The sequence below is a fragment of the Aythya ferina genome (genome assembly GCF_964211825.1).
Source record: "Aythya ferina genome assembly, chromosome: 6".
NCBI classification, from domain to species: Eukaryota; Metazoa; Chordata; class Aves; order Anseriformes; family Anatidae; genus Aythya; species Aythya ferina.
This window is the reverse complement of record NC_140303.1, coordinates 11,354,600-11,379,132: the sequence shown is the minus strand read 5'-3', so window position 1 is coordinate 11,379,132 and position 24,533 is coordinate 11,354,600. Positions and strand designations below refer to the sequence as shown.

Here is a 24,533-nt window from a genome sequence, read left to right as displayed (position 1 = left end):
GTCATTCCACTCGTGTCTTAGCCTCTTCCTATTCTCGTATGACTTTATCCTCCTTTATTGATGTTGCTTCATAACCCCGCGAAATGCACAGGGTGTATTTCATTAGCGCTGGACTACTTGCGTGGGAGTGCTAATGAAAACATTAAATGAAATCAAGCCCAAGGCTTTGAAAAACTCCTTCGGAAGGATGATTCTTCCTTGGCCTTGAAGAGGGTCCAATTCTGAGGTGAAGCCACGCAAGGTTCCCAGCACAACAGAGCTCCCCTGATGCAAATAGCCACTCTTTTGACATGATGACAAATGAATTTAATCCCGACACATCTGCATGGACGCTATCGGTCTCCTGAGCCCTGTCTTGATGCTGCTCAGATGTGACACCAACATCTCAAGGCTTCTCCCAGGAGGGTTCATTTGCTGAAGAGACAATTATCATGGGCCCTTTAGGAGGTAGAATAAAGGAGAAGCCCTTTAGATGCAGCAGTGTGTGTGTTTTTTTTTTTTTTTGAAGTACCTCAGTGCCAGCACATAGTTGTCCGCCATGTAATTTTTTCCCATTAATATATCCGCAGACCCTGCTGGATAGCACTGCTGTTATGTTTGCAAAATGTTACGGTGTTAGTGGGGCTCTGCTCCTCTCACGTATCTTGACAATATGAAATATCGGCCTCCGAAGTGTTGGTTTTCCAAAGTATTTAAGTGCTCCACTCTCCTTGGGCTAATGGACATCTTATTAAAGCTGTCAAACTTCATTTCTGGCTAGCCAGATGCCACAGTCCTATGGTGTAGCAGAGAGGTGTCCCTGTGTTTTCTTTCAATGCTGTCAGCTAGCGACTGGATTCCCCTATCCCAGGGCTTGCTGCTAATAGAAACATAACCATATTTTGCTGTGAAGTGCATAAAAACATCAATTTTATTATGTAAAAAGGGCCTACTGAGTACACAAGCAGCAGCAGCTTTAACAGCTGATTGCTTGTTCTGATCCTCCAGAGTGCGGTTTTACAAGGCGGTTTGGTTTAAGAGCAGCACAGAGGGAAAATTGTGTCTTTGGGATGTACTCTGCATGAAATGGCCCCCTTGTACGCAGGATATTGGAGAACGAGGTACGTATTATGCTCTTAAAATAGAGCCCTTTGAAACTGGCATGGGATACTCAGGCTTGTCTGAGTATCATTAATCACAGTTATGGCTCTCAGACAAAATGAGCCTCGACTTCATGTTGCTTGTTAAAATAAGAAATGTGTGTTTCAGTATTTAATTTGCAGCGGCAGTCAATGCACTTCACAGTGTAGCCAAAGCTAATGTATTTGAATCATTACTTCATATTTATTTGGACAAATTCTGTATGTATAGTGTCTTTACAACGAGACAGCTTATTTTGACTGTATTAAAAGAAGAAATTACTGTAAGTGTCTGGAATGCGAGCAAAAAGGATTCCTTAGGCTTCAGTGCATGTGTGATTTGAGTTCTGACTGCAGACACTCAGTAACTTCTCTTCCAAGTACTCTATTATTTTTTTTTTTCTTTAGAAAGCTCTCTCAATGGCAGGTTTTCAGACATAAATCTGCCCCGCGCAAGCTTCAGCTTGGCTGTAAGGCCAAATCTCTGCAAGGCTTCCAGCCAGTAAGGCACGAATGCAAATCTTCCTGCACGGCTGAACTGGAAATTCCTCGCGTGGATAACAGTGATGCAGCCACACAGGTGGTTGAAATCCCTGGGTAACACGGGCCTAAAAATAAGGCTCTGCCCTGTGCCTTTAGCCAGAATTCCTCAAAGGGCAGGGGCAAATTCAAGGATAAGGGCTCAGGGAACAAGCTATGCACAGCCTGATAGGGCTAAGCAAGGCCTCTGCAAGGTGAGGTTGGTGTGTGAAGGTGGCTGAAGGAGGGAAGCCTGTGGGATATCTAGGAAAACCAGTCACAGTGAGGCTTTACCCACACAGCCAGATCACTATTAAAGCCCCTGCACAGCCTTGCAGAGCGTGTGCTTTTGTCTCCACTTGTGTGGAGTCAGAGTAGACGTGACTCCCAATCTGGGGATGTGGCACCCTTGCTTGCAGTGCCCAAGCAAAGTGGGGGACTGACGTAGCTGCTTCTGCTGACAAAAAGTCGTTTATTTCTTGCAGAGATAAATAGTCCCAGGCACAAGAAACAGCATTGGTCCATGCTACTGAGTCATCAGAAGAACGATGGATCCCCAAACAACTTTGAGATGAGCTGTGAGCTCACACACAGGCCAAATTGTCTACAAAAAAAAAAAAGGAAAACAAACAAGACACAGCGTTTCCGAGAAAGTAATGTCGACAGCTGTCCACCAAAGGTCTGCGTGATTCCTTGCTAAGTTTGTCCCATCGCGTTTCACTTGGGGCCCTGCAGGCATTGCCCTGCCGAGGAATGAAGACAATGGATTCGGCACAGGCACCGGCTATAAATAGTCACCTTGATGTCACTGGTATAAAAAGCAGCAAGTGACAATTAAGTAGTTTCTGGAGAACCAGAAGCCCAGTAGCCTGGATTGCATGGAGGGCGTTTATACCCATCTGGGGAAAGGGATTCTGCTAGAACTAGTTTTTTTTTTCCTGAAGCAGCAACTGGTTGCTTTATGTCCTGATAAATGCCCTCATGGGAAGGGATGATATATTAAACTGCTTGACACAGTTTTGAATTCGAGGATCAGTCTTCTGCAGAAATGACCCAAATCCCCATCATCATACATGAAAACTTCCAGATAAGCCTTGGCTTTGGGTGTGCATGGGCTGACAGATCCAGTCAGCAAACCCAGAAACCTGCGGGTAGTGATGCTGTGGTGATTTCTGATTTTAGAACAGGTCTGATCTGTAATTTGGAGTTGCCCTGAGCTTTGGCTGTTTTCCTCCCCTTTCTAAGATTTATCCGGGGGCTTGATTTAGAGAGAGGGGGATTTAGATTAGATGTTAGGAAGAAATTTTTCACTCAGAGGGTGGTGAGGCCCTGGCACAGGCTGCCAGAGAAGCTGTGGGTGCCCTATCCCTGGAGGTGTTCAAGGCCAGGCTGGATGGGGCTTTGGCCAACCTGATCTGGTGGGTGGCATCCCTGGTGGGTGGGTCAGAACAGCGGTATGAGGGGATGTATTTGGGGTCAGAACAGTGGTACAAGGGGATGTATTTGGGGTCAGGACAGCGGTACAGGGGGATGTATTCGGGGCTAGAACAGCGTTATGTGGGGATGTATTTGGGGTTAGAACAGCGGTATGAGGGGACATATTTGGGGTCAGAACAGTGGCACGAGGGGATGTATTTGGGGTCAGAACAGTGGTATGAGGGGATGTACTCGGGGTATGAACAGTGGTACGAGGGCTGTGACAGGAATCCTGGAGATCACTGGCTCTTTGTCGGCGCCAGTTACTTCACCTCGGCTAAGCACCGAGCTGCTCGATGCTGGCAGCTTGGCGGAATTAACCACATCCACCAACCCACGGTACAAAACCCCAAACCCCTCACCCCAAAAGCCCCAAACCCCAACTCCTCTCCTCAAAACCTCAAATCCCTCACACCACACCCCACACGCCTCACGTGTAAACCCCCAGACCCCTCACCCCAAAACCCCAAAACCCCAAACCCCTCACCCCAAATCCCCAAAACCCCGACCCCAAAACCCCTCTCCCCAAGCCCCTCCCGGCCGGAGCCGGCGGCGCATGCGCGGGGCGGGGGCGCTGTGTGTCGGGCTGCTGAGGGCGGGCGGGCGGCTGAGGCAGGAGCCGGGGGGGCGCGGGGCGGCTCCCACCCGATCCTCGCGGAGCCGGATCCCCCTCGATCCCCTCGGACCCGATCCCCTCCGGATCCCATCCTCCCCACCCCGCCATGGGGACGCAGGGCGCCGGCAGGAAGCGGCTGCCGAACCGGGAGCGCCTGACGGCGGAGGACGACGCGCTCAACCAGATCGCCCGTGAGGTGAGCGGCACCCCCTTGTCCTTCATCCCCCTCCTCCTCATCATCCTCATCCTCTTCCTCCTCCTCATCCTCCTCAGGGCTCCCAGCGGCCGCCCACGAGCAGCCCCCCCGGCTCTAACAGCCGTAACGGCCGGGGGGTGCCCCCTCCTCATCCCCTCACAGGTGCGAGACGCAGCCCCTCAAAGACAAAAAAACACACACAAAAATGTCCTTAAAACACCATTATTTGCGCTTCTCCACCTCAGCCACAACCCCTGGGGGACAAAGCTGGATTTCTTTTGTGCGAGCAGCGTCCGGCAGCGGTGGCTTTCGGGAAGCTGAGCGCCCTTCCCTGGAGCAGCACCACAGCCTGGGATGCGTGTGGTGGTGGTGGCAGTGGTGGTGGCACCGCTTTGTGTCCCCACACCCTCACCCAAAGCAGCCCCAGACACCCCACCAGCACCGCCTGCCTCTGGGGCCGTCAGCCAGCCTGGATGTTCAAGGGCAAAGTCATTAAACGCTAAGTAAAAGGTAACGTTAATTGCAGCGGTGTGGGGCTATTTATGATCCGAGGGCTCCACTTAAGCCTGAAGCACTTAGGGTGTTTATACGTGAGGGAAACACTGCGTCGTGCCAGCCCAGGCAGGAGCCCTGCTGTACGTAGTCTGGCCTCTTCGCTGAGCAAAAATTGTCTGCTGTGGTGGGCTTGGTATTAATGACCGAGAACCAGGAGCGCTCCTTTTTCCTGGAGGTACGGATAAGAACAAAACGTACACCAAAAGACAGCAGAACGGTGTTTGCAGGCATAAATCTACTTGGAAACTGGCTTGCATATGTTTATATGTAACGAGTTAGGCATGCAGTTCATTAGACATTGCATCTTTGGGCTTGATGTGACTTTAAACAGTTAAGAACAGCTGATGACTGCCTTGTTCCTACCAGCTAATTCGTACTGATCGCGTACAGCTGCATGGGATCAATGGCAAATGTGGTGTGAATTTGGCTTTATGTTTATGTGGACTCTTTTGCATCCTTCCTCCGGTAATCTCCCAAAAAGGAGGCTGGTAACCCAGGCTCGAGCCTGGCCCTACAGCCCTGTGGTTCAGCTCCTTGCTGTGTCCAAGCTGGCTGCTGCTAAAGGTGGCTGTCCTGTTCCCTGCCTCTGCTCCCCTTTCTGCCAACACCTGTCTGATTTCGGTGGGTTGGCTGAAGGCATGACCTCAGCCAGATAAAACCCTCTGACGCCAATTAGGCTCTTCTGGTGTCCTTTCCTGAAGCTCAGTTGCTGCAGGGCAGTGTGCTGCTGATGGCTACAGAGGTAGAAGGCAGGCTTATAAACTTTGGATAGGGAGGTAGAAGGCAGACTTACAAATTTGAGTGATAATTTGCGGGTAGATTGAGTTACTTTTAACATCATGCTTCTCAGATTCAGCCTCTAAGGGCAGTTTTGATCTGGGATGTCTCTGCTGTTCTTGAGCTGTTTGTAGCATCTTTGGAATATGTGCTATATTAACTTCTCTGTGAGTGATTTAGATGGTACATTAACAGAAGTCAGATGTGCCTCAGTATGATGAGAAAATGCTCTTCTGTATGACAAGAAGAGGCTCTTTGAGCACTGCTGGGAATGGGAAGCTCCTGCGGAGGTAGTTTGAGGTGGGAGGACAGGAACGCCTTGTGTCCGCACGTTAGATAGCACGTAAGGATGACTGCGCTGTCTGCTGGAGCTTGAGTCATGATAACATCCTGGGAATGACTTGGGGATGAGCGCTTAAATTCCACAACTGTGTCCTGGCCACTGTCCTCTGAGCAAAACAGAAATCTGTAATGAGGCCTAGGTTGTTCTTTTCTACTTCATGGTTCTCTCCCACTTTCCTTTAGCTTGCGTATTGTTCTTTGCTGTATCACGAAGAGGTTTGACACTTAGAGTGTTGTTTGTTTGTTTTCTCTGAGCGCTGGGTAAGGGACAGCCCTATTTGAAAACTCCTCCACAAGCGTGCCTTTTATCTTCTCCCTTGAGTGCTAAAACTGAACTGAGAAGTTCAAGGTTCAGCATTTTCTCATATTGTTTTAACTCCTTGCATTACTCCCTCTTTAGGTTTTATGCCCTTATCATGGTTTTGTTTAACTGCCTGCTCTTCACACAGGGAGTCCCGGCTGCATCCATCTGTACAGTGCTAAGAACTCTTGAAAATGTAAAGTAAGCCTTTCATCTCCTCCTAATAAAGATGCTGAGTGTTGAGAAGTTTGCAAGGCATATTGAGTCTTCATCTCTTCCAGCCTTCCTCACAGCTTTTTAGGCAAAGCTTACATGTAGACATACTTCTTGTGTAGGTTTTCACTCCTTTCTTTTTCACCCAGGAGCCGCAGGTACTCACAAATTGCTGGCGTGTTCAGATGGGAGTCTAAAAGGGGGTCCAAACCAGATTTATACATAGAGATCCCGTGGTAAAACTACTTCTGGGAGCAAGCTGAAGTGTGTGCATCGTCTCTCCCGTCTGCTTTTCCTCTGGGGTGTTAGTGCTGCTTTGACAGTTTCCAGTTGTATTTTGTTGTTGTCAGAACATCTCAAAAAAAAAAAAAAAAAAAAAAAAAGATAGTTCTGACTGTACCGCACGCACGTAAGGGGATTTTACTGTACTGCATTTAAGGAGCCACTAAGGCTTGTAAGGACTTAACCTCCTGCTGTTTGAAGCGTAAGCTGGCTGTTTGATTTGAGCTTGCAAATGGGCCATCTTGCCGTAGGTGCAGTCTTGCACGGACCAAAAGAGAGCTTTGTGCAGGGAAGAAGGCAGCCCTCGCCTCCGCAGGATGTGTGAACAGTGCTAAGAGGAAGCAACTGTAAGTGAGCGGAAGGAAATTGTAAAAGTGAAGCGTGCTGTAGTGACAGGCTTTTAGCAGTAGTGTTCAGATTAAAATGTTTGGGGGGATTTCTGAACTGGCTCAGCTGTAGGTGGCTTATCACCTTGTCTAGACGTGCTCAGAGTAGAGGGGAAGGCAGCACTGCTGTACATCACCTCGTCCGTCAGGTAAGAGCGCTGCCACACCAATAAATCCGGCTGCTGAGCTGGACTTGCAATTAAATGACTGGCAATTATGTTAATAAGGTGAAATCAAGGAACCTGGCGTTGTGAGTCTCAGACGGACACAGCTAACTGCTGCTCAGGGGTTGCTGTTCGTACACCTAGCTGCTGTTGCTGAGATTATGCTTGCTGGCTGTCAGCTCCTGCAGATGAGAGCGGAGCTGATCAATGACAGGCTTCTCTGCTTTCAGACTCGTGTTGACGCCAGTAGATTATTCTGTGTTTAGGTCAATGGAAACTTTTGGGCTATTTTATTCCTCTCCGTGAATACATGCCAGCAGTGTTTGCAAAATCTAGCAGTTTGATACTCCTCAAGGTCCGTGCCAGCAGGAGCTGCGTGCGCACGCTGTGCAGGCATCTATCTGTGCTCTCGGGCTGGTGTACGTGTGTTTTGGGAAGGCAGCTAACCCTGGGCTTGTAAACCTTACAGGGACTGGTTTCCAGCCTTTTCCCTGCGTTTTGGATGGGTTTGGCATGATCACTTGGGACATCATTTCTAGGGGAGTATCTCTTCCTAAATTCCAGCCTGCTACTGTAATGGTGAAGTGCTCTGTGAGCAGAAGGAATTTTGCAAATACAATGAGAACTGCTGTCTACATAAAGAAGATTTTTCCTGTAGGCAGATAATATTAATTACTGTCTTCTGTTTTCTTGAACAAGGAAAGCAAGGTCAGGGCAAACTTCTTGTTCTTATTAGGAAAGTAATTTAAACATTGCTTTCCTGATGTCTTATGTACAGATGTGTTGTACTCCTCAGAACAATCCTGGCTGTCATCTCTGTGCTAAAAATCTTTTCTTTCATTGAGCGATTTACAAAGGAGAACTCTTTTACTGGTAATTAATTTGAAAAGTTATTGATTTGACTAATATAATTTATTTTTTTTCCTGTTAAAAGGTAGTATTATGAGGTGTGCTTCACGATTTGTACACTGTATGTTACTTGCAGTATTCAAGAACTGTCACCTATATTTGTGTATGTATACACTTTTTAAGTAACTGGCAACATTTGAATCATAGTTCTGATTGTTTCATTGAAGTTCTTAGTTTGCGCATTGATTTACATTCTCAGTGATTGAAAAACGGTGATGTTATGCCCCTGTGAAGGAGCAGAAAGTGTAGCTGATGAGAAATACATGAAATGCAGGCGAAGCTGACCAGCCTGCCCTACTGGGTGCAGCGAGAAGGCACCAAGTAACTCCAGAAGCCTAACTCGGACTTTCAGGACAAGTGAAGAGAAGCTGTGATAATTGTCCATAGAACATAAAGGCCTGGCTTTGAAACCGAGGTGCTAATTTGACTCTGGTTTACACAGAGAAACCCTTTGCTGAATGTTGAAGCTGAAGCAAGCAGCCTGGACATGTACATGGGGAGCACAAGCCATGCAGACCTCAGCGAGCTGTTGCCCAGACCAGAGCGTTCCTTAAGGGTGTGCTAGATAGTGCCAGCTAAGGGCTGGGCACCTCCTTTGTATGATGGGGGAACTTTTCTGAGCAGCCCATGGCATTTAGGAGGTGCACAAAGGCTTTTGTGAGCCAGATAAACAGTTCAGCCCTTAAAACCAGTCTGCTTTTTGGTACACCAGGTGCTTGTACCTGACCGACTTCTGAGTTTCTGTGCTGCCTGCCTTTGTGGCAGTGTTGCTGTATGAGAGCAGCTGATCTGAAGAAGCGTGTCTGGCTGTAGGGCTGTTGCTAGAATAGAAATTGTGAAGGCAAGGGATGCTCTTGGAGGGCTTGGGCCTGAGCCCAGCTGACCTAAATATAGGAGGGATGGAGGCTTTTGTAGGAAATGCTTGCCAGTAAGCTACGGAGAAGTGTTCCAAAGCTAAGACCGTTTTATGTAGCAAATACGCTCTTCTTCATTGAACGTGCCATTTATTGGCTGCGTAGCCAGAAAGCATTACATAAAGCCAGTGCCTTTTTCCTATAATCCTTCCCGAAGGAAATAAGTGAAGGAGCAGCTATGGATGGTTTAAGAGGCGAGACACAACTGTTAAGACCATCCCATTTCAGTTAAATGGGTGATTGTAGCCTGCGTCCCGGCTCGCAATCCGCCTGTTGCGGCGTTAAATAACCGGTTGTCTGTTTGTGTGCCTGGGCCTGGCCTGGCCTCCTCAGCTGTTCCCTCACCGGCCAAGGAAACAGCTGTGTAGGAACCACGATTCCTATTTCAGGCAGGCCTGAGGCTGCTGTTAGGATTAACAGCACGGGGAGCCCAGCCTTCTTCTTTGCAAGCCCAGGTGCTGAGCTGGTCCGCAGGATGCGGTACTAATCACTGCCTCTTCTAGATGGGTGTCTTTTCCAGGCTGGTCGCTGAATAACGTTGGAGCTGAAGCGCACTTGCAGTGCTTTTAACACCATTCGGGTTTCCTTTCCTCATTTGGTTGTGAGGAGCATAATCCGTGTGGCATTTCAGGCTTGTGGAGCAAGGTATTTGTCCCTCCTGTCAAGTCAGCAGGTTGCCCGAGCAGTGAATCTGTCTAGCTGGATGTAAGCACTCACGGGCAAACCTTAAAATAGCAGCCCCGAAATACCAGCTGTTGTCTCGCTTCTGTGAAAATACTTTTTGGGGGAGAAGTTCCCTGCTGGAATGGAACGGGGCAGGGGGCGTTGCAGTAAGCCAAATTTTCCTTCAGATAGTCATGAGGTAGCTTTGAGAGCTTTTACAAACGGGAGAGGCTTCTGAGAAAGGAAAGTGGACATAATTACACTGGCATTTCATCCCGGAGCTCTCTGCTGCTGGTGTTAATCCCGTGCACTTGCTCGTGGGTCTGAACCTGCTGGAGATGAATCGCTGGCCTTGTGCATAGCAGAGAAATTGTAATTTGTCTGGGCTTCCCTCACACAGTGCAGGCGAGGGAAGTGCTGGAGTGTGTCGTATGGAAAGAAGGCTGTGACATCAGCTCCCAAGGCGCTCTCTTCATGGTATTTTAGGTAGGGAACAAAAAGTAGGCTGGAGAACTTTCTCACTAAAGCTGGAAAAAGAACTGGCCTGCACATAGAAATGAGAGCGTTACATCAGTCCCTATCACAACATCAGTACTTGCAGGTGCTCTGAGGATGGAGAGCCACCCGTGCTGTTGGTAAGAGGCAAGAAATGCAAGGAAACTCTCAAAGGCCTGCTTTTTAGAAGCTTTACCTGCTGAAATTGAAGCTTGGCATGGCGTAATAAGCACTTAAACAGCTGTACTTCACTGTTGGTAGTTTGAAGGCGTTTATTTGCCCTAGGAAGAGCTGAACGTCATGCCATGCAGTGCTTGCAGTATGGAAACGGCCTTCAATAGAGATGATCATGAAAGGCTGTGTGACAGTGTCCTGTTATGAACACGTATGCATTCTGCTCAGGTCTTTTAAAACCTTCTGATTTTTGGAGGCTACAGAGAGAGTGCTGAATTCCAGTATTCAGATACTGGGAAAGCACAGAAGTAATACTTCCAGATGGGCAGGAGTGTGACCTACCTCTAACCACCGTAATCGTTTGAAACTGTCCATGTCACGAAGCATGAAGGGCAAGGCTGGGGGTTTATTTCCCAACGAGCAGGGCTGCAAGCACCTTCATGGCCTCACCAGCTGAGTTTTGGTTGTCCCTGGAGGAGAAGATAGCTCTGATTGCTTCCAGTGCTGGCAGCTGCGTGTTTTGGGACACGGATATCTGCTTAAAGCAATCTGCTGGCAGAAAGGAGCATACCCCTGGTGCAACAACGCTGTGCCCCACAGTAGGTGTGAGTTGCACTTGAGCCTACAGTCTTGCTCTGCTCCTTCAGTCCCCCAGCTGCGTCACCTTTTCCTGCAATTGAATTTCCGAGGCAGTGTGTACTGCCACTTTAGGGACATGTTCTTTGGGGCAGGGTTCTGTCTTTAAAACCCAACATTTTTCAAAGGTTTTGCTGCCAGCCGTAAAGAGTGGAAAACTAGCAGAACTGGGTTAGGGAATGATGTGTTTGGGGTGCTGTGTTTAATTGCATCTAACTGGCACAACTCTGAGCAATACTTTTAATCTGCTTTGCTCCTCTGCGTGGCTGCAGCCCACGTGCCAGCTGCTTGGCCCGGGCTGTGTTTTATCCACCTAAACACTACCGCAGCTTTTGAGAGTTGAGCTGCAGACAGCGGATAGAGAAAGTGATCAGCCGGTGCCAAATCCGAGCTGTGTTCCAGGCTTGGATGTGGTGAGGACGCCTGGTCGTTCGCTGATGCTTCTAGCTCCTGGCTGCTTTCTTCACAGCTCTGTTCTCCTTCCAACACTGCTGTTGTGTGCAAGGTGAACATTTCTTTTGTGAGACAGCTTCATCTTGACAGCATAATTGCAAAAACTCAGGTTGGATTCTAGTTCTTGGATGCTTTGTGAGCTGTACTCTTGGAGGAAAAATATTTAGATTTTATTTTTGTATTATATGTTGCTGTACAAGAAATCGGAGCCTTTGGTAAACCAAAATTGCCAGGTGCATCACCACCTCTGTGCTCCTATTTTTGATACCTGGCAATTAGGCAGGGCAGTGCTTGTTATCGTTGGCGTGTGAAGAAATGCAAAAACAACAGTTAGGATTTCAGAGCAGCAATTTGCTTTCCTCGGCTGTCAGAAGGTTGATGTTTTCTGTGAATGAGACTAGAGAGTTTGAATACAAGCTTCTGCCAAAGAAACAAGTGGGACAGAGTCACCAATTACTTCTGTCTTCCTCCAAAATAGGCTCTGAGGGCTGGGTTTTTCTCCACCATAAAAGTTGCAGCCTGCAGTTTTTTCATGTCACTTGTCATTGATTTATCTTTCCCAGAAAGGAGACCGAGGATGTTCCCAGCTTACTGAAAGTGACTTCCACAGAAGCAGCCCGTTTGTGCCTCTGCTGGTTTGGCTGGTTGGCTGGTGACTTGGCTTTTAGTGTTGCCTGTGACGAAGTGATACTGCCTCTGTCGTGAGTGGTCTCTCTGGTGACTCGTGGCAGGTTGTACTCGTGGTTCTGCAGATGCCTTCAGTCCAGATTTCTGCGCAGACAAAGAAATTGTAGGAACAGCACTGCTTCCCTCATGGTCTCTGCTTTTACACGCTGCTGACCTTCCCTTTCGCCAGTCTCTGATTTAAATTGAATATTTATTTTTTTCTTTGCCTTCCTCTTTTGAGTACTTCCTACATCTCAAAATACGCTTTCTTTAATCCCCACATTTGAATACTAAATTTAGAGGAGTCTGTCCCTCCTGTCTGCGTTGGCCAGCCTCATCGAGCAGACAGAAACGGAATCCAGGAGTATCTGGCACCCTGAGAGCTGGGTCAGGCTCCCTCAGGCCAGATGGATTTCAGACATCCCCACTTGGCTCTTCTAATTATGGAGAGTTTATCAGCTGGCATCCTGGGATGCCAGGAGCGTAAGGAAAGGCTCTCGGTGTGCTTCGTGCACAGAAAGGTCCCCGGGCTCTGTTAGGGGACTGAAGTCCCTACATTTTTCCCTTCCTTTTTAAAACACACATCACTTCAGATTCTCTTTGAAAGCGTGGTTAAGATAGGGCTGCTTACACTGGTGCCCAAGTACTGCAGTCTTCACTTGGAAATGTGAAGTATTTGCTCTTGCTGGTTACAGATAACAACAGATAATGGCTTTCTGTTTTTTTTTTGTGTGGGTGGGTTTTTTTGTTTGTTTGTTTGTTTTTTGTCTGTGTAATCACTTGTTGTTTCTCTCTGATTGCAAACTCAAAGTCCTTGCAATTGCCACTAGGAAAATAGTAAAACTAACTTTATGTGCTTCCAGGAAATGTCTGTTTAAATTCGGATGGGCTGCAGCCAGCCCTATTGCACTGCTGTGCATTTCCCATCCGCTGCTCTCTTTAAAATGTCGGCTCTCCCATACGAGATGTGTGTGTGCTGGGCTCGACTTCTTGCCTTGCTGGACGTGTTGCTGAGCTCTAAGAGGATTTATGTTGACAAATACATTGAATCAGCATCTGTTGAAAATTGGAGTGGGCTTTTGGGACGTTCTTGTGATACCCAAGGGTCGTGCTATTCCATTGTCTATTAGATATGAAATTTAAATCTGTCCCGACGTGCAGTGAGTGCATTGAAGCAGAGATGTGACCTAACCTTTCCATGAACTGTGGAGGAATCTAGGGGCTCTGGGAAACAGAGCACTTGTATGTGGATACAAGGGATGATGTTGCTAGATGGAGAGTGTGTTTAAGTGGCTACACAGTGTTTTTAGTAATATTTGTGCATTCTTGTCTAATTACCCTGGGAAAAAAACGAGCAACCTTATTAGAGCAAGCAAAGAAAGGTTCTTTGTGTGCTGGGGAGGTGCTTTTATATCACTGATGGAATAAGCACACACTGCCAGACAGCCTGGAAATCATCTCTGCTAGCAAAGAGGCACCTGGTAGCCCAGAATTCATTACCATCTACTGGAGAAATCTGCAAATGGAGGCAATGAAGATCAGCGGGTCTGTGAACGGAAGGATCAGGTGCAAAAACCTTACCTGCAGCACTTCGAAGGTTGCTTAGCACACCTCAGAAGCCGGTAGGGAACTGCAAGGTACTGGGCTTTTGTTGTAATTTCCTCTACTAGAACGTGGTTCCCAAGGGCTGATCCTTTGCTGCAGGTCTATCCCACTCTCACAACGCTTGGTGTTGCGTGCCAGTTTCCTAAACCAGCTGTTCCCCACGTTAAACTCTGTGACATGATCTTTGAGACTGCAAGACGGGGGATCCAACTGCAGTCCCATGTGCTGGGGTAATGCCCAGGGCCTGGGCAGGGCTGCACCTCCGTGCTGTTGGCAGTGCCTTCAGCATATCCCAAGTGGCATGCCTGGATTTCAGGAATAGCACCAAAAAAAACCACGAAGGCCATTTGCATCCCCCAGCAGTGTCTGCAGTCCCCCGGTTCCCTGTGTCTGTTAGGATGCAGGCTCCTCAGGTAATCCAGTGTAGCTCAGACCCAGTTTGGCTCCAGTAATCCTCTCCCACCCCCACGCAAAAGCTGTCCAATCATTTCTTAAACAAGGCTGGTTTTTCGGCTTTAATCGGAGCCGCTGGGTTGTTCAGCGCCATCTCGCTCGGTGCAAGTTGTCTTGACATGTCCTGGCTCCCTGATGGAATTTTTCTTAACGCGAGGGAATGGGTCGTGAAACGATAGCAAACGAGAGGGTGATTCCTGTCTGCTGACCAGGTAAGAGCCCCTTGTAGATTAAAAGAAATTAATGAGCTGTAATGGTGAGAGAGAGGATAGTGTAATTTCTTTTAATATATTTTTTTTCACACGTCTGTTTAGAATTGCTGGAAGCATGAATTTTTGAAATGTTTTCTCTGAAATTTCTTCTCCGTGGCTTTTCTGCAAACTCAGCGTGGAAGTTGGCTGTTGTCCATAGGAGCCATGGTTAGAGCGCTGCGACTGCATGCGTGACGTTCGGTGTTATTGTTGAAAGGATGGAAAATCTGGTAAAGCACGCGGTGTAGCAGGGGGACCTTCTCCTCTGCTAGAATACAGCTGCACCGACATGAAAAAGCAATTTCAGGCTTTGTTGAGGTGGTTTCTCCGGATATCAGCGCTTTCCCTGAAGTCAGGTTTGCACAAGCAGTTCTTGGCGTTTCTCTGCTTGATGCTGCAAATCAGGAATTTCAGCCCGTGCCCTGCCAGCAGAATCCAGGTAGCCTGCAGCTCGGATATTACCTTGGGGATATCGAAGGTAAGCAAAAGGCTGCAGGTCTCACTGCAGGGTTGAAGGTGTTAATGGTTGAAGAATTGCGTGCAACTGTCCCCCAAAACTTCTTTGCACATGTAACAGAGCTCACAAAGTAGTGAGGGGCATGGAAACATGACAGTTTTTGCAGTTCTCTTGTGTGTATATATGTGTATGTGTATAAAAAAAGCAAAAATGAGACTCTTCTGGTGGTATCTCTTGCAGATCCCTTCCTGTAATTGCTGTACTGTACTTCTGATCATCTCCAGTCCTTACAGTGACTCTAAGCACTTCTCAAAATTTAATCTGAAGCTGATGTGTTTGGAGAGGTAATGAAAAACAGTGCCTTGCAACTTGGAACCAGCATGCTGTAGACCGACTAAACACATTGTAAACACAGTCAAATGGTCTATTGCCAGGTTGCTCTGTTAACTCTAATCAGGGTAACGAGCTAAATTTAATTAAATCTGCTTGTGGATGAGGACGTTCCTCCTGAGGAAAGGTGCTCCAGAGGTCATCCCCAGGTTTGAATGTTAATGCCACGTGTTAAAACCGTACAGTTTTGTCTCTCTTTTGGTTGGGGCCAGGTAGGAACGTAGCATTAAAGCCGGTACTGGTTGTTAGTAGTCCGTGCCAGAACGCGGCAGTACACCTGGAAGGAGTGAGGAACTAATTTGGGGTAGTTTGCGGGCACCTTATTTATTGCAGGTGCTGTGTAAGCAAAGATTGAGCTGACTCCGTACTTGAATGTTTGTGTTTGGAACTCCCACTTCCTAAAGTACTGAACTGTAAATAGAAAAGGGCTTTTTTAATACCCTGAAGTTCAGGTCAGCCCTTTCCAGGGAAAAAGGCTTTTAAACAAGGAAGGAGAATAGTGGTTTTGTGTTTTGTTTTTTAAATACACGGCTGGGAAAGCAAAGTCCTGCTGAGTCCATATCAAAACTTTTGCATAAACACAAGGCTGTCTTGCATTGTTGTTTGTTTTTCTTTTAAAAGGATGTTCAAGCCACTGTAAAGCGTCCACATTTTTTAATGGTTTGTATAGCATTATCCTGTGTTTTAAGGGAAAAAAAAGGTTACATTTTTGGAGATAAACTCTGCGTATCTATCTTACTGTGAGAAGCTCACGTTGAGCATCCGAACACACTGATTTTTGACTTGCTGCCAGTGAGCTGTGGGATTGAGGATCAAAACTGTTGTTGGAAGTGCTTAGTACAGATAATAAAAATAATAATTTTGACACCCTAACAGTTTAAAAACAGATATTGACTGTTAAGGCAGTATGGGTGACTGATTTTGACTATGCAATCCATAAAAGTAAGGCTGAAAGGATCACTGTCACGGTTTTTCTTTAAATAAACATGCAGTGTGGCTCCTGATGAGTAAACGCTGTGCTGCGTGGTCAGGACAGAGCCTGTCTTGTCTTCCACTGTGCTCAAATCTTCATTTTTACCACACTGTTGCTTGCTTTATGAAAACTTTTACTGACTTAAAGCAATTAAATGGTCAGGTAGAAGTGGTAGGTGTCTTCCATGAGTCTTCCCATCCCAAAGCCTGGATCACGTTTGCATTTCTGTCCTACGAGCACTCGTGTTCCTCCGGGTTGTGCTGCGAGTAAAAGTAAATCCAAAGGAGGATGAAACAAATGTTTTCCACCCAGGAGAACTCGCCTTCAATGTCAGACAGGCTGTGCACCAGATAGCCAGTTATATATAGCAACAACACGCTGCCCCTAGCACGCTCTGCAACGTGCTGAGCTTGACAGGATGCCATCTGAGGAGCAGCAAGACATTACACGGCCTGGGTTTGCTCCTGGATGGTTACTGGGGAAAAGAGGGAAAGTGTGGAATGGCACAGAAGGGCAATCCAGATGCCTAATACCCTTGGCTGAATTGCATTCTTGCTTTACAAATGGCTACTACAATAGTTGTGCAATCCTTATATGCTCTTTTTTTGCGTCAGACTGCTGCTTTTGCTTCAGCTGTACAGCAGGAGTGCAGGCTGGGTGTAACGGGACGTAACATTAATCCTAGCGCTGCCAAACCGGGACAGTTGTGTAAATGGATTGAGTTTCAAACTCTGCAGCATCACAGCACGTTTTGTCTGCGGCGTGACCAAGCTGTACAGGGAACACCTTGTAAAGTACAGGAGTGGGATTTGTGTTTGGAGAAGGCAGCGGGTCTTGTTGACAGCCTTCTGTTCTCTTGAGCATTAATTTGAAATAACTTTTCTTGCACAATAGTTCTTAAGCTAGGCCTATTTTTATTACGCGTTCAAATACTTAGGCTGGGTGGGAGTCTGCAATAAATATTTCTATTCCCTGAAGTGATGGCTGTTGGCCAGCTTCTGCGCTCTTACTCATCAGCTGCTGGTCTTAATTCTGCTGAATTCAACCTTTTTATCTCCGAGGAGCAGGAATAATTTGCATGCAGGTTTCTGACTGCTGGGTGTTGTTTCCGTAGGGGATGCTGAGAGGCCTTGGCTCGTTCAGGAGCTGATGATGCTGCTGTGTTGCGTGACGTTGTGCCTCTCAATGGACATGTGCTGCTTTCAGATCTTCTTTCCTTTCCCACGTTGTATTGGAGCCGGGCACCCTCAGAAAATTGAACTGACCATTGCCAGCTACAGGCTTGTTTTAAAATAAAAAATAAAATCAAGCTAGTGCCATAAAGGTCCATCTGAAATAAAAAATCTGCAAGCTGGAGGCAGTGTGAGCACAGCGATGCAGTTACACTGTGGTGGTTTATCTCCTCATCCTGTTTGCTTGCTTACACAGTGGGATTATGCTACATAAATATGAAACCCCAAGATAAAAAAGAAAAAAATTATAGCTTCCTAGAAGCCTTTTTAGTTTGTCAAGCAGTGCTTATTTTAGAAATGGGCTAGTTCAGGGGCATGGGAGAAAATCATGGCAATGCCATCACATGCTTCAGCAGTTAGATGTCAGAGTGCTCAGCATTTGTTTTGCTTGAACGCTTTTCAGTGTTCCTGCTTTTAGAAGATAATCAATGTGCTGTGCAACTGCTGTCTCGGTTTCGCGCCCGTGTCAGCTGTCTGCGTTGGGGAATATTCCAAGCTCATCAAACCAAAAAGTTGTAGTCTTTTTTTGTTGCAGCTTCAAGAAGTGCAGAGAACTACGAGGGCCTGTTGTAGGCAGATGGCTCACTTTTTCTAGCACAGCACTGTTGGAAATTCCAGGAGAAAGGGTAAGGACGGAATGGAAATGGAGAGCGAGCTACCCGCTCGAACGGTGACTCAAACCAAGAGCAAAGTGAGCCTGGCAGAGTACCATGGGAAAATCTGTGCTGCTGGGGCAGTCCAAATGCCACGTTTTACAACTGAGATGCTGATTCGGGGAGGGGAGAAAAGGAAAAATAAGTTGTGTTCATGTAGAAGGGAAGGAGGAAAGCCTTCCAGGCGTGCAGAGCTGCTGGCTCAGGGTTTGGGTGTTTTGGGCTTTGGTGAAGCACGATGAGAAAGGCTGAGCTGCCTTTCCTACCTGCACTTGATAAGGTGAGAAACAACACATGAGGCATCGTTACTGAGATGAATCGACTGGAAGGTTGACCTTGATGCATCCAGCCCCTCCTGTCTCCTCGTTAGGATGGCTTTGATCTAGTGCTGGTCTTTTGGCACCCAAAATCGATTACAGAGCCATTGCACTGGGTGGAATAGCTCTCTGTAAAGCACAGCAAACACTTCTGGCCCTACTTACTGCAAATATAAGCTTTTTGGTGCGGTGGCTGTTGTATTATGATGCTTCCAGAGGACAGGGTACACATTTAGAAGCAACACTGACTTACTAATAAAAATCTACAGAAAACGAGCCTTTGTGCTTAGCAGGCTTCCTGCTCCTCTTAATATTTTTTTTAATCCTAGTACACATTTAGGAGGTTGTCGTGTCCTGTCCCCAAAGGTTTGGCAAGTTCCAACTGTATGATTTAAAATACTTATGTCAGAGAAGAGAATCAGTAGAACTGATAAGTTGATGAATGAGCTGTAAGAGTGGACAGGGCAGGCCAAGATAACTCCCAGTAGTTCTGGCCGCTTCTGTATGTAGCACACCTTTTATCGCTGTGTTTGGACCAGAGGCACTTCCTTGCATCCAAGACTTTTGGCACCCTGGCTCTTCTCTTGATTTAGTTGTAGGGGGTGCAGGCAGTGATTGTTCGGCAGTTGTCTCAAAGCTCTTTGAAAAAGAAGAGCTGTAAAAGCATCCTGGTAAAGCGCAGCAGCAAAACTATCAGCTTGATCCGTGCCTCCTGTTCTCGAGGTGACAAAGCTGGGTGTGGGAAGGGTGTGCAAGGAAAGGGGCAAGGTCGTAGCTCGGTCACTGACAACAAATGGTGAACGTCTCTGAACGAGCTCTAGTCGGAAGGAAATCTGTGCGTGTTTACTTCTGGTAAAAGACTGAGTAACAGTGAAACTCTAAACTGGAGCTTTGCTCCGTGGACGTAGTCATGTTTTGTTGTTGTTTTTCCCCATGTGGGAAGGCTGAAAGCTTAGCTAATTTCTTTTATAAGGTCCTGTTGCAATCAGTAGCCATCTGAAGCTGGAGTGTCGTCAAAAAGAGAGCTTGAAAATGACAGCTGAGGGCTGAAAAAAACATGCACCTAGGAGAGGAGGGACCTGTGCTCATCACTTAAGACATTGCTCAGGGCTTATTCCGGGTCCGTTGGAGACATCTGAAAGCTACGCTGCTAACATTATCGTGTTGTGGAGCAAAACTAATTTCTCAGGGTTGAGCTCTGAGATAATTTTGTGAAATCTGGAGGATTTAGGAATAACTGAGCCTAAAACCTGGACGTGATCCAGCCTCTGTCCTCCCAGTTTGTGGTCCTTGCAGCTGCAGGTCCCCAGTACAGCAGTTTCCTGGCCCTGCAGAGCCCAGACACGTGCAATCAGCTGTCACCCAACGAGACTGTACACAAGGAAGTGGCTCCAGTGTCCCAAGCAATTCGGTAGGATAGGTTATCAAGTCAATTCATTTTTATTTTAAAAGAAAAAACTGCTCAGAGCTTTGGTTTGTACTGGTAATTGATGTAAAGACCTCTCTGGCTCTCATAATTAATGTTAATGGCCTTATCGGTATTTGCCATATAATTAAAGCAAATTGCATGTTGGAGAAGTAAAGATCAAGTTATGCTGGTGAGGAGCAATAGGCTCTAGCAGAACTGTAATTAAAAACAAAGCCTCGCAGAGAAAGTGGCAGCTTTCAGGGAAAGGTTTTATTGATGCTTCTAGTTGGAAGAAATAACAATGTTTGCATAGGGAGTGCATTAAAATTAATAATTGTATAGGATAATTTGATAGAAGTTAATAAGCTGGCTGTATTTACTCATATAAATGTTGAATTTCTGGAGTGTAAAAACATTACTCAGAAAAACTCTCCTAATTTGTGTAAATGCAGCTGTATAGTCTGTCCAGTCCTTAATACAAAGCTGCCTTTTGTGATGGCTTTTGGCTTTTCAACGCCAAACATCTTATAGCAGTGAGTTGAAGCAGCTTTACCTCTCATGAAAGCAAAGACTTTGTGCTGGACAAAAGGAAGGGCCTTTCAGATCCCACGTCTTTGGCAAGGCTTCCCGTGATTCACGGAGGGAAGTGGAAATCAGTTTCTAAAATTAAACTGAACTTTCACTTTGCCTTTTTTCCCCTCCTCACAGTGAATGTGTTACATGTGTTACGGTCTTCTGTGGCTCCGGACGAGCAAAGAGACTCTGCTTGAGACTTGTCGTGGCAGGACTGAGCAACCCTGCTCCCTGCTTGGATTTTTGAAGTCACCAAGGACAAGTTACTTACGTCATCTTGAATCTGATCTGCTCGATTTACCCTTTCCCTCTTGGAAAGGAAGGGTGAGAGTTTCCTGCAGTCCGAGGTGGACAAATAAGGCAGGCTTGTGTTACGTGCTGGAGTTACGGGAGTTATTTGGGGATGGCTGAGTTGGTCAACAGCTGCAGCCCTCTGCTCTCATGTGAATGGCTTGCCTTTTGCCACACTGCTGCTTTTAATGAGCTCCATCTGGACGTGGGGCAGTCCATAATGGAAAGCAGATTGGTGATCTCATGGTGTTCACAGTGCACTTGAGGTGCTGTGGTTTGCTCAGTCTGCTGGGCTGCAGATGAAGGTTGAATACTAAAATGAGGTGGATACCTGTTCATTGTTTAGGACACGATCAATTGGCAAAATGTTGAAATTTTGCCTGAAAGGCCAAGAGGTGGCAGGCTGAGGGGGAGGGAGAGGCACTGATTGCTTGCAGAGAAGCTATTTTCTGAAAGAAACAGCTCATAATCTGTGAAAGTTATGTTATAGTTAATTCTTTTTCTTTTTCTTTTTTTTTTTTTCCTCTCCAAAAGCCATAATGATAGTGGTTTATCATCTGGTATTGGGATGTTCCTCTGGAAAAGCAGATACTCAGACATTGCATTGGTGCAGAACCGTGATGGTGAGCCCCTAAAGGACAGGACAAAACATGACCAAGGGAACACAGCATGGGCTCGTCCTGACACTACCTCCAACAAAGTCAAAGTGCTTTTCTGAATCAGAACAGAAAATAGAAAAAATATTCGCTTGGAGATTAGAGTTACCATTAGTTCAGTCTTATTAACTGTTTTTTTTTTGTTGTTGTTTTTTAGCTGCAGCTTATTTTATTTATAAAATTGCTTCTTAGTGACTTTAAGTATATGAAGTGTGGCATTCACAGCCACAGTTGGTTTACCAGGAATGTACGGTGCAGCAGATTTTCCTTTTCCTCTGCTATAGCTTGAACATAAATCCTTAAAGAGCTAAAGAGCTTACCATACCAAAAGTAAGGCTGTGTAAATATCTGAGCACATGGAAAAATAATTTTCCTCTTACTACCGCATTGGAATTGAGAAGAATTACTCAATTTTAGCTGCTCAGTTGGAACCCCTTAAATTAGTAATGATTCTGCGAACGTGAACATCCAGATTTTCGGCAGATTTCTGGAAATGAGAGAGGCAGTGCTGGCACACGTACTGAGATGACCATTACCAAGCAGGATTTAAGAGGAAATCTTTTCTGACAGCTTGCACTTCCAACAGCTGACACTTTTCAGCCCAAAGTGAATGCTGAATTAGGTAACTCCACATCAGTCTTTGCTACTTGTATTCCACTCGCTTCTCCTTTGACTGCAGATTTGACATAGAGGGTACTTGAATCCAGCTGGCTGAATGCAGAAACGAGTTACCTAAGCACCTGTAATAAATTGAAATGGTACTGGGGAAGGGAATGAAAGCCTTAGAGAGTTGTTAGTGGGATCTCCAGCTGCCAGATCTGTGTTGTCACCAAGGCAGATGCTGTTGCAGTTGGATGGTTGCAGCAGTGCTTAGGACTGAGCAGATGCAGAAAAGAAACCTGGCTGTCAGCCTTGGGGTAGGTTCCTGAAGCTGCTGGGGATTTCTTGGTGGGAGGAGTTGATGCTCCCTCTCTTTGTGGCTCGGTACAGGTCTCAAGGTCCTGGCCTTTTGCCCGCACCCGAGTAATCTTGGTCTGAGGGGCAGGCTTGTGAGCAGGCTGTTGGTTAGTGCTCCTCCTCGGAGTGGAAAGGTAATCACCACCTACCTACTCACCACAAACCCTGTGTAAGTGAGGGAGGGAGAGTATTTTTACAAGTTCCTCTGGATGACCTTATCAAGAAGATGATGCTAAAATTCTAGACCATAAAGCTGTCTTGGCGCTGTCACTTAGGCATTTATTCAGTTTAATGTAGGGTTAAGTGTGGGTTATTTAATGTTTTATTCATTAAAATATAACGTTTATTTGTAGATTTTTTTAACCACAAAAAAAAATATGCATGAGGGAATGGAAAACACCCAAAACAGTCACTCAGTTTTTTGGGGACTGATAAATTACAGCGTCTTCCTGGTTCCTTATATCATCAATTAAACTAACTTCAACTGGTTCCTTACAGTTTACACTTCTGGTTGTTATTTTACCATTAGCAACTGTTGGATTTCAAGATGGGGTCCATCCTAAGTTAACAAATAAGTCATCCAGATAAACTAATTGGTTTATTTCTGAAATAGATTACTGCATGCTTCCCTTCCACTGCCATCTAGGGGCAGGATAGATAAGGAGAGGGTGTTGCAGTCGTCCCAGAAAGGGTAAGCAGAGTGATGCAGACCAGAGGAGGAAGCACTGAGAGCTACAGGCTAACTGCTGGAGGTGACAGGATTTTCTGTAGCTTCCCAGGTCTGCACGCATCCAGAACCAGCCAAACTGCTGAGGCTGGTGAGGTCTGTGGCCTTGGAGAGCCCATCTGCAGAAGGAGTCGGGGAGAGGAGCTGAAAAATGCTTTCAGACCCTCATGTTCAGTTGAGCTGTGCTCCCTAGCCTTATTTCTGTGCAAAGAAAGTGAAATTCAGGCAGGTGCTGGTTTTTCTAGTGGAAGCAAGAGTGCATTGCTGTTCTTCTGAGCAGCTTTTTACAGCATAAATGCTCTTGTGGCTTCCAGCCCTGAAGTTGAGAATAAAACCACTCTTTCAGATGAAATCAAGCGCTCATGAAGAATTTAGGCCGTATAGATTTTCCTTTGTAGGGCTGAGCTGCTGCTGCTGCTCCCAGAGTTACAGATCTTATCTTCTGCTAAAGCAGGGTGAGAGAAAGACTTATTATTTTAACATGTTAGTTGCTTTTGTGAGCCACTTCTGTTTGGAATATTAAATACTCAGGTATGTGAGCTGAGTGTCAGTTACAAACATGGAAAAATAATTAATAACCAAAACTTTATTAGACTCTGCTTATCTATTGGTATAGTGGGCATTTCCTTTAAACGTAATTTTTAAAAACAAATTTTAATGTAGACTGGTGGTGGTGGTGGTTTAAGGTTAAGCTTGGAAAAATCAAGACACTGCCCTTCTTAAAATATAGTATTCTATAAATATCTCTGTGTTGATCGAGCTAAATAACCACTTCCTTCAGACCACTTTGTCCATAGGTTCTGTGGAGCAGCATGAACATTTTAAAGCCTATTGACTCGTGGGGAATTGGAAATCAAAAGGGTCAGATCCTTAAAAATCTCTTCTTCACGAAGTCTCCCCAGACCACCTCTGCTTTGCTCTGCCATCTCTGCAGTTGTCTACGTTCCTGCTTGGTTCGTGCAGTTAAGGCTCAGCTTGGAGACCTTAGAGGGGAAGCTCAGGCTGTGCCCCCCTCTCCAGCGTGGATTCAGCTCATCAGGGCTTGCCAAACACCCTGCTCCTTCCTTTCAGTAACTGAGGGTTTAATGGTGAGACTGTTGCAGAGATCCCGTGTTCTCTGAATGTTTTAGATAAGTGACTTGATGATTTGTGTCCGTGAGATTGAAAATCTAGGTGTAGGTATTACAAGGTATAGGTATTAAAAGCGACCTTCATCGCTTCTGGTCTGAGCACTCATTGGTGACAGTGGTAATGAGAAGAGAATCAGTCTGTACATTTTAAACATAAATAAAGAATTGTTAAGCCTCTTGTGTTTAACTGTATTTTGTCTTCTCTTTGAGACAGTTTCTTAGAAAGCCCAGTAATGTGTGGATGGACCACTGCCTGGAGAGCTGGGACTGAGGGTGTCTGAGAGGCACAAGCAGCATGAGCCTGATGTGATGCTCTTTTAGGGTTTTGGTGAACACGTGAGGGATACAATGAGCAAGAACTGCGCCGAATTCAGGATGAAACACCCCTGTAGCATAAAAGGTTTAAATGTCACCGTGAAGAATGAAAGGCTGATTGAAGGAGGAAAGACTATTTTTATACCCAGCTTGTGCAGTAGAGAAAGCACAGTTGCATACTGTTAATTCTGGTGCTTCTTGGGGATCAGGGATATAATATTCAAGCTATACTTACCAGACCTCTGCCTCTCCTGACAGTTGAACATGTGGTTTTAGTTTCAAGGCTGTGG

General features: G+C 46.2%; 1 protein-coding gene across 26 annotated transcripts in view; it reads left to right on the top strand.

Annotated features, from left to right (window-relative positions):
• Positions 1-3,703: 3,703 nt before the first annotated feature.
• LRRFIP1 (LRR binding FLII interacting protein 1) overlaps positions 3,704-24,533 on the top strand; it is a 100,418-nt gene continuing 79,588 nt past the window's right edge. For 12 of the 26 annotated variants that reach the window (XM_084524006.1, XM_084523971.1, XM_084524011.1 and 9 more), the window contains exon 1: positions 3,716-3,925. In XM_084524006.1, coding sequence (XP_084380132.1) covers positions 3,836-3,925 — 90 coding nt within the window. In that variant the 5' untranslated portion in view covers positions 3,716-3,835. Of the gene's footprint in view, positions 3,926-24,533 lie in introns of all 26 variants that reach the window. The other 14 variants (XM_084523986.1, XM_084523985.1, XM_084523984.1 and 11 more) reach the window with 8 other exon arrangements.